Here is a 9,797-nt window from a genome sequence, read left to right as displayed (position 1 = left end):
AGTTGTGTAATGGGTCATAACAGGTTTGGGTCAAATGTGTTGTGTTGTAACGACTTGCAAACGCTTATTTCTCTTTTTAAGACTCTTTACAAGTAATTAATGTGTTCATTAATCATTATGATTAAGAAACTACGTCGAAAAGGGCTCTAAACGGTGATGTATCAGATTTTTCTTGCTGGTAGTACTACGTATCCTGATATGTTTCCAAAAAGGAATTGCAAACCATAAATTGAGTTTTGGTGGTTGTAATGTTGGTAAACTTTCACAAGATTTGGACTTTTAAAGTTTAAAGTCACAAGAAAGAAACTTCATTAATGCAAAAGCCCACTTTCACATATGAATCTTCTATGACTCATTGATCATTCCAATCTTTTGTCTATTTAAGCTCTCATTTGGGTATTAATGATCTCAAAATACTGTTCATGCAAGAGAGATTTCATTCTCTTGGACATTTACTCTTTTTCACAAATAATGCACTTAAGATGAAAACTTCATCATTAGAACGAGCTCAGGGTCCAAACGCTGCAGTTAAAATTACAAAAGATAAAAATGGTGTTGGTCTGGTTACACTTCAAAACCTTAGAGGATTTTCAGCACAGGTTTTTGCTTAAGTTGATTCCATGGGTCACATTTTTTTCCTTTTTCTTGTAGGCTAAAGTAACGCAAAATAACGCGTACACAGATAGACTTTTAAAATGTCTATATCCTTTTTCTCAGTTTATTTCCAGACTCTCAACTTTGTTTTTCATGAGTATGATGCATGTATGATCGTCGAAGAATCTAAACAAAAAAATATTTGTGGTCATCCAGGTCAGTTTGCACGGAGGTCAAGTTATTTCTTGGAAAAATGAACATGGCGAAGAATTGTTGTTTAGAAGTAGTAAGGTACCAACTTTCCCCTCTTTTCGTCCCCCTTTGGAAGCTGTTTAGTTAAACTGGCAACTATCACTGTATAACACCTAATACATTAAACATTTACATTATTTTAATGACTTTTTATAACACTTGTTAGGCAAACTCTAAGCCACCTGCAGCAGTGAGAGCAGGAATCCCCATTTGCTTTCCACAGGTATTATAAGGTTCTCATTTCATATGTTTATCAGAAAGAAGTCAAATATATTTCTAAATTATGAACAACATAGAATCGTTGCTGAATCATATTTTCATCTAGTAAGTGTGCATAAATTTGTATATTTTTTTTTCTGCAAGTTTGGAAATCAAGGCTCTCTTGAGCAGCATGGATTTGCCCGCAACAAGATATGGGAAATTGATCACAATCCTCCTCCTCTTTATCGTAAAGATTATGATGGGAATGCCTTTATCGACTTGCTGCTTAAACCATCAGATGATGATATGAGAACTTGGCCTCATAGGTGAAATCATTATTCTTTACCCATTCTTTTTTATCCTTTTGGCGCTTTAAGACACATACATGTTGACTTTGGATATACTTTTGACAGTTTTGAATTTCGGTTGAGGGTATTGCTGACTTGTGATGGAGCTTTGAAGCTGATATCTCGCGTAAGAAACATTGGTTCCAAAGCGTTTAGTTTCTCAATTGCATATCACACGTATTTCTTGGTATCGGATATCAGTGAAGTAAGAGTTGAAGGGTTGGAAACACTCGACTATCTTGATAATCTACACCATAAAGAACGTTTCACAGAGCAAGCAGACGCTCTCACGTTTGAAAAAGAGGTTAAAACTCCTTTTCTAGTTTGCATACATGTATACATGACACTTCAAAAAAATTCATTATGCACAGTTATAAAGAGTTTGATTTTCTAACTATCATCATATATATAGGTAGATAGAGTTTACATTGACTCTCCTCATATCGTTGGGGTGTTTGATCATGAAAAACGGCGAACCTTTGTTATACGAAAGGAAGGCCTTCCTGATGCTGGTACAAAAACTCGGGCCTTTTTGGATACCACAATTAAAAAAATATCTAGAGTACACTAACATAGTAGCATCTAATAATGATGATTTTACTGACACAATTATTAACAGTTGTCTGGAACCCATGGGAGAAGAAAGCGAAGGCAATAACGGACATGGGTGATGAAGAGTATCGACACACACTTTGTGTAGACGGGGCAGCAGTTGAGAAGCCGATCACATTGAAGCCTGGAGAGGAATGGACTGGTCGTTTAGAGCTTTCCGTCCTTCATTGACTTTCAAAAAAAATAATAAATAACATATTTTCTAAAGTAAATTATCAAAGTTAATATATGTTTATATAGCAAGAAATGTGTGGTTTTTACACATTGACAAACCTTTGGTCTTTGGATGTTAACCGGCCAAGTAATCTGATACAGCCTCAATTAGGATGATTCCTGTCGTACATCGCATAAGATTCCATTAAAACATGCTCCGGTTAAATTGACAGGAAATCCACTCCAACACTTTCTACTTCGTTGTGAAAACCAAAGAGAAAAAAATAAAATAAAAAAGCAAACGAGAAAAAAAATCAAAGAGAAAAAAATAAAATTAAAAAGCAACGGAAAAAAAAGAACGGAAGCCACTCTAGTATATCAGAGCCAGGTTTCGATCCTGGGACCTGTGGGTTATGGGCCCACCACGCTTCCGCTGCGCCACTCTGATTTGTTGATATACATCTTCTCTTCTTAATTAAAAATCATATGTTCTTTATTCCTTTCTCTGTTTTATAAAACTTCCTCGCTTTTTAGTATTTTCTGTACGAACTCCACTACATCACGTATGACTTGTAAGTAGTAAGTTGGATCTTACAACCTAGAAATAATTTTAAAAATATTGTTTTCTTTTAAAAAGAATTGAGGACAAAATTGTATGTAAGGTTATTGTTTTTTTTTCCCTTCAAATTTGGGCAGAAGCTAAAAATTAGTTTCATGAAACATGTTATCTGTGGTAAAGAATACTTCTTTTTTTTTTTTTTTCCCAAAATGAATGCATTGTAGCATATCACTTATTTTATCTATTTTTAATTCATCTATTGTAACAACAAATGATTTACTTTTGATTTTAAAGTGTTACAATAATTACATTTTGAATAGCCCCCTTATGCATAATAATGTAATGTAATAATAAGATGATATATATGTGCATTATTACAAACATGTGTATTTTAATGATTGTAAAGGGAAGATCCATTGAAGAAGAAAAAGAAGAAAATAGTGGTTGAGAGTTACCCAAATTGGGTGATTTAGAGGGCCCTCCTCCTCTCAAATGGCCACCATTCGTATTCGTATGATACAAAGATGACCATTTTCATATGATATTAAAAATTCTTCAAAAGGAAATGATACATCGAGTTAGCCGGCCATATCATTATGTTATAAACTTATAATTATTACTCGTAACTTATTATGTATATAACTTCATAATTTTCCATGAAAATTTATGTATGAGTTCGACATTTAAAAACAAAGTACGCAAAGAGAAAACTTAGAACATCAAATATCGTCAAAGTGATTCAAGACAATCTTTGACAATTTCGTATCCTTTTCACATATTCGTTATTTCGTTTGACTCAGCAGTCAGCCTTAACTAGACCAAAGATTAAACACCATAGTTTAAAGAGAACCCAACAAATCCAATTATTAATAACTATTTTGCAAAAAAATTATTCATACGTTTTACAAAAGATTATAGTACGGTGTAAAAGTGACAATACACGTTTGGGTTTGGGTAATTTAGCAGAGTACTTGGAGCACTGCCTCATTTACATTTCTATGAAATTACTATATGACGTTAAAATTTAAAAATAAAATATACTAAGAGGCTCACCTTATGCAAATAATTCATATACTCAATGTGTATATCTTTTCAAGACACTCTAATTTACATGCCCATCACTTGTTTTGGGCCATGGTCATATTTGCACAATTGCACTCATGCATTTTCTCTGTCCTTCAGTTTATTAAAAACTCGAAATATATAACTGTTACAACTAGTGAAAATTAATTATTTTTTTTATTGAGACTTTGTTCTCCAATAAAGTCGTCAACGTATTGATACGACTAAATTTTTTAATTTTTATTATATGTCAAGTGTCAAGTGTCAACTCCTTTTTTGTTTGTCAAAAGGAAAATATCAGTAGTAAATCTCATAGTTGAAAACTCTAAATATATTCGCTGCTACATACATACTAATATATAAGAGCTGGTACTTAACAAGTTAACAACTATCAAGTCAACTATAAGAGTTCCTTAATAATTTAAAGTTTTTCTATATCCTTAGGTTTTACCCAACCCTAACATTTTTCTCACATTTTTCTTACTGGCACATCAGTGCCACATCACTTAATTTTCCTTTTCAATATCAGAAAATATCACTACCAACCATAATTTTTTTCTCACTTCTTTCTCAAATTATTTATTATATTCTTAAAAAATAAACAAACTCTTTTTTTATTACCCTAGTATTATTATTGTGGATGAAAATAAAAGTTGGCCCACTTGAGCTCTTTCTCTTGTTTTCTCACAAGGATATAAGAGGAGATTTTCTCCAGAAAATGCTTCAGAAAATGTCATTGTCAATGCATACTTCCAGAAAAAGATGAGAAAATGCTTGAGAATATGAGCATTGGGAATGGCCTTAGCTATTGACTTCTTAGTTTTTTTGTTCAAGTAATTGTCGTTCATTTATCGGATTTACAAATACATGCTCATTTAACAAAGGGTGTATGATTTGAAAGGAGAAAAAAAGAATTACTATAATTTTAGTAACTATATTATAATGTGTACAAAATTAATATATATAATTAGCTTATTTAATTTGTCCATCAACTTATAAAGATTTATTTGTAATTTTTTGTGTATTTAATATTCTTGTACGATTAAATTTTCAAAATATTTGAGATTTCGTATTGATTTGTCATTAAAACAATAGTGTACTTGTATGCATTCTAGTATTCTACATTCTACGGTAGAGAAAATTAAATTAAAGAATTTATAGTAGTACCTTTTAATGTAAAAAACAAACATCATTAAATTGGGTTTCACCAAGATAGTACTGTGTTTTGCTCCAACAGAGGACATTCTTGATACTCCAACTCTTACCAAAAAGTTAAAGAACAACCAAACAAAAAAACAACTAACACAAAAAGTAAAAGCTCTGTTTCTTGTGCTACTACTTCCAAGCCTTCTTTTACTTTAAATTAAAAAATCACTGCATTTCTTTTGACTAATCACTCTCACTACCCCCAATTTAAACTCTCATTTTTAAACCCCATTTTCTCACAACATCTTCACTTCCAGTTTTCTTTTCCTTTTTTATATTCTTTGGCCTTTTTACATGCGTTTTTCAACATTTTTGAAAAAAAGTTTGGATTTTTAGCCTTTTTCTTTTGTGGGTGTTATTTAAATCACTAAGTTTCATTATTTTCTTATAGTTTGTGAGGTTTGTGTAGAAAGCTTGAATCTTTATTTGAAAAAAAGTTTGGATTTTTAGCCTTTTTCATTTGTGAGTATGATTTAAATCACTAGTTGTCAAGTTTTTCTTATATGGGTTGCTCTGTTTTGCTATAAATATCACTCTATATCTATAGTGTGTAAGTTTTGTGCAAAAAGATTGAATCTTGCTTGAAAAAAATGGAAATTTTCAAGCTATTCTTGATGGGCTTGCTCTTGTTTGGAGCAAATGCAATGATTCTTGAAGATGATAAAAGAGCATTGTTGGATTTCATGAACAATCTTGCACACTCCAGGTCTCTAAACTGGGATGCAAATTCACAAACTGTGTGTAATCTTTGGACTGGTGTCACGTGCAGTGAAGATGGGTCACGTGTCATTGGTCTCCGGCTTCCCGGAGTTGGATTTCACGGCCATATTCCGGCAAACACTCTAAGCAGACTGTCAGCTTTGCAGATCTTGAGCCTTAGATCTAATGGTATTTCTGGCCCTTTTCCTGATGATTTCTATAAGTTAAAAAACTTGTCTTTATTGTACCTACAATTTAACCAGTTTTCTGGTCCATTGCCTTTAGATTTTACTGTTTGGAAGAATTTAACTATTGTTAATCTTTCAAATAATAAGTTTAATGGGTCAATTCCTAAGTCCATGTCTAACTTGACCCATCTTTCTGCTTTGAATCTTGCTAATAATTCACTCATTGGAGAGATTCCGGATATTGGTATGCATGGTTTGCAAGTTCTCGATCTTTCGAATAATCATCTTACTGGAATAGTCCCTAAATCACTTCATAAGTTTCCAAAATCAGTGTTTTTAGGTAACAATGTGTCTACAGTATATTCTGATGAAGTCCCAATTGTTATGCCCACTCATAAGCCAAATCCAAGTGGTAAAAGTGGTAGAAAGTTGAGTGAAAAGGCCCTTTTAGGTATAATTGTGGCGGTTTCTGTCCTTGGTTTTATTGGTTTGGCAATCTTTTGGATAATGTGTTGTTTAAAGAGGAAGAAAGGAGATGGGATTTCTTCAAAACTTGAGAAAGGTGGGATGTCGCCTGAAAAGGCTATTTCTCGAACCCAAGATGCTAATAATAGATTGGTTTTCTTTGAGGGTTGCAATTATGCATTTGATTTGGAAGATTTGTTAAGGGCTTCTGCTGAGGTTTTGGGTAAAGGTACTTTTGGAATGTCCTATAAGGCTATTCTTGAAGATGGGACTTCTGTTGTGGTCAAAAGGTTGAAAGAATTGAGTGCTGGAAAACGTGAGTTTGAGCAGCAAATGGGGATTGTTGGGAGTATCAAACACGATAATGTGGTTGAGTTAAGGGCTTATTACTACTCGAAAGATGAGAAGCTTACGGTTTGTGAGTATTACAGTCAAGGGAGTGTTGCGGCTATGTTACATGGTATGTTCTTGATCTCTTGACTCATATAATTCTGTTTTTCTGATGTAGTTATGATATCATCATTGCATTTTGATATTGAGGGATATGCTGGTTTTGAACATAATCAGACAATCACTTTAAAAGTGCACATATAAACTTGATAAAAGTTATGAATCAATTAGATTCATAAACTTGATAGAAGTTATAAATCACTTTGAATCATTTGTCAAGTATGTTCTTTTAGTGGTTTACTGCTTGATCAAATCACACAACATAGATGACTCCGCACTGTTTGTACTTGGTACTTAGTAGACTAAGGTTAAGAATTATTTAGTTGAGAAATCCATATTAGGCTCGGTTAAAAGTTCAGGGACAATCCGTTCAACATAATTTGCTCATTTTGTTTGTTTGATCTCATCTTTAACATATATGTCGACGAACCCACATACCAATAGTGAATGAATAATATGGCCCGACCATATATTCTGCAGGAACCAGATATACCCTTGGGTTCATCCATGTTGTACATGTTAGCGTGACTATATCCGGGCCACTCAAAGAATATCTTATTTTTAAATTATATAAAGGTTCAGGTTCAAGAATAAACCTCATAAGTCCTATTCGTGAAAATAACAACCCCTTTTTTGTTTTTGTTTATATGATTTGCTTATTATATATGATGGAATATTGCATTATACATGATAGAGAAATGTGTTGTTGATTGATAAGAATCAATCCATGTGGGATAAGGGAATCTATAATAGAAATATTTTGGTCCATTGGTTGTTTGCATTTGTTTTGTATTCATAATTGTCATTTTTAAAATGATATTACTTTATTTGTTTGCCCCTTAAAGTCATGTGTGGACATTTTGGGATTGTTTACATTATTTTTTAACTGTTAGTAGTTATTCTTGAATATTTTAGGTAAAAGAGGGGAAGATCGGGTGCCATTAACCTGGGAAACCCGTCTTAGGATTGCTATCGGTGCAGCCCGGGGCATTGCTCAGGTCCACACCGAGGCTGGTGGTAAGCTTGTCCATGGCAACATCAAATCATCAAACATCTTTCTTAACTCTCAAAACTATGGATGTGTATCTGATATCGGTTTATCAACAATCATGTCTCAAATTGCCACCCCCATTGCACGGGCCGCAGGCTACCGGGCCCCAGAAATCACCGACACTCGAAAAGTTACTCAACCTTCGGATGTCTATAGCTTTGGTGTGCTCTTACTGGAGCTTTTGACCGGTAAGTCACCAGTCCACACTACAAGTGGAGATGAGGTCATTCATTTGGTTCGTTGGGTTCACTCTGTTGTCCGAGAAGAGTGGACTGGTGAGGTTTTTGATGTAGAGTTACTAAAGTATGTCAACATTGAGGAGGAAATGGTTGAGATGTTGCAGATTGCAATGTCATGCGTGGCAAGGGTAGCGGATCAAAGGCCAAAAATGGCTGAGGTTGTTAAGATGGTTGAAGACGTTAGACGGACTACGGGATCACAGAACCCAACACCCCCGCCGGAGAGTTCACCGCCACAAAGGCATGAGGCTCTTGAGACAGAATCATCTGGTCATTAACGAGTTTCGTAGATGCTGTTTTTGTTTCATTATCTCAATGATCTAATTTCAGATACTTTCATAGTTTCATGGCATCATTTGTGTGTTGTATCATTGCAAGTTCTTTATGTCATTAATTTTGTAATGCAAAATTTGAGTCAAATCTAATTTTAAATTTATATACGCTTTAGTTTTGTTGTTTAACAAGAAGTTGAATAAGCCCTTTCTGTTTAATACTTTTATTTGTATTTGTAGATGTCTGTTACGTATTGTTGTTTAATTAACTTATTTAGCTGAAACTTGGATTCCTGGGTAACAGGGACTAATATATAAAAAATTTGTCATTTTTGGTTTTAAAATCTAGTTAAAAAATTAGCGTCGGGCCGTCGGTAATATAATCAAGTCAACCATACAGCATATGTTATATTGTGGTATCCTATAATGTAACAAACTTTGGATGAATGTCTATAATAGGAAATAACTAAAGTTGTATATATTGTATGTAAACAACTTTAAAAAATGTTTATTGTATGTAATAAAACATATGTGACAACCATATAGAAGTGTCACTTGTCTGATTTTAATTGGTTGAATACATTTTCTTACATACAATAAACATTATTTTCGAGTTGTTTACATATAATACACATAATTTTAGTTATTTCCTACTGTAGACATTCGTTTAAAGTTTGTTACATTTTAAAATACTTATCCCTATATTATAAGTTATTTAATAACTAATAAGTTGATTAACCATCTCCAAGGATACACTTTGACTTTTCTTGAGAGAATAGTTGTAGTTCGATATGTACCAGGGGTGGTCAAGAAGATTTTTTAAAAACAATAAAATACATATATGAGTTAAAAGATTCTATATAGACTAGATGGATGCCCGCATGTTACAGAAGAAATAACAAATTACAGCATGTTTTACAAACCGTTCAATTCAAAGGTCATTCATAAAAGAGTTTCGTTGTATATGTGATGATAGTTTTGGAGGTTGAAATTTTTTAGGGTATCTTAGTCTAATTGTGTATGTGATATATAGAAGATGTAAAAGAAGAAGGGGTAATATGGTTTTTTGAAGTTCTTAATTACTTAAAGATGAGGGGTGTAGTTTGCTTTATAAGGGACTAGACGAATGTCCGCACGATGCGGCAGTTATGGCGGTAGCGACGAAGGTGTGGCGATGGTGGCGATGTGCGGCGGTGACGGTGGTGGTGACGTGATGGCGAATGTAAATTAATTGATGTAAAAGGGGTTAATATGGTTTTTTAAGAGTTAGATGATCTATATTATAATTTATTTTATTAAGGGTATTATATGTAAATAACTGAATATGTTTAAATTAGTGAATAAAGATAAGTATAATATGGTAATTTCAAAATCTTAATTAATTAAAGAGAAAATGATAGTTTGCTTTATAAAATTATATAGAACTATAGATAATAGATAATTGATA

The 9,797-nt window shown here is 33.1% G+C and overlaps 2 protein-coding genes and 1 non-coding gene across 3 annotated transcripts; 2 read left to right on the top strand and 1 right to left on the bottom strand.

The window, feature by feature from the left end:
- The first annotated feature begins 401 nt into the window (after positions 1 to 401).
- Positions 402 to 2,268, top strand: LOC122599126 (putative glucose-6-phosphate 1-epimerase). Its single transcript, XM_043771581.1, has 7 exons — positions 402 to 599; positions 811 to 885; positions 1,013 to 1,069; positions 1,210 to 1,373; positions 1,461 to 1,698; positions 1,807 to 1,906; positions 2,014 to 2,268. Exons 1-7 carry the CDS (start codon positions 423 to 425, stop codon positions 2,175 to 2,177), a joined length of 975 nt encoding a protein of 324 aa, XP_043627516.1. The 5' UTR covers positions 402 to 422; the 3' UTR covers positions 2,178 to 2,268.
- A 267-nt stretch (positions 2,269 to 2,535) lies between these two features.
- Positions 2,536 to 2,607, bottom strand: TRNAM-CAU. The gene has a single exon. It is a non-coding gene; the product is annotated as a tRNA-Met (tRNA).
- Positions 2,608 to 5,444: 2,837 nt separating this feature from the next.
- On the top strand, positions 5,445 to 8,525 carry LOC122599124 (probable inactive receptor kinase At4g23740). Its single transcript, XM_043771579.1, has 2 exons — positions 5,445 to 6,798; positions 7,704 to 8,525. Exons 1-2 carry the CDS (start codon positions 5,577 to 5,579, stop codon positions 8,354 to 8,356), a joined length of 1,875 nt encoding a protein of 624 aa, XP_043627514.1. The 5' UTR covers positions 5,445 to 5,576; the 3' UTR covers positions 8,357 to 8,525.
- The last annotated feature ends 1,272 nt before the right edge of the window (positions 8,526 to 9,797 follow it).

The sequence above is a fragment of the Erigeron canadensis genome, chromosome 5 (genome assembly GCF_010389155.1).
Source record: "Erigeron canadensis isolate Cc75 chromosome 5, C_canadensis_v1, whole genome shotgun sequence".
Classification (NCBI taxonomy): domain Eukaryota; kingdom Viridiplantae; phylum Streptophyta; class Magnoliopsida; order Asterales; family Asteraceae; genus Erigeron; species Erigeron canadensis.
Note: the sequence above shows the minus strand (reverse complement) of the source record. Positions and strands in the feature narration are given on the sequence as shown.

Excerpts from the sequence above, each read along its gene's own strand:
- LOC122599126 (XM_043771581.1), top strand. The coding sequence starts at position 423 with ATGCAAGAGAGATTTCATTCTCTTGGACATTTACTCTTTTTCACAAAT. Across the intron at positions 600-810 it reads TTAGAGGATTTTCAGCACAG|GTCAGTTTGCACGGAGGTCA; the intron begins GTTTTTGCTTAA and ends GTGGTCATCCAG. Across the intron at positions 886-1,012 it reads TGTTGTTTAGAAGTAGTAAG|GCAAACTCTAAGCCACCTGC; the intron begins GTACCAACTTTC and ends AACACTTGTTAG.
- LOC122599124 (XM_043771579.1), top strand. The coding sequence starts at position 5,577 with ATGGAAATTTTCAAGCTATTCTTGATGGGCTTGCTCTTGTTTGGAGCA. Across the intron at positions 6,799-7,703 it reads TGTTGCGGCTATGTTACATG|GTAAAAGAGGGGAAGATCGG; the intron begins GTATGTTCTTGA and ends TGAATATTTTAG.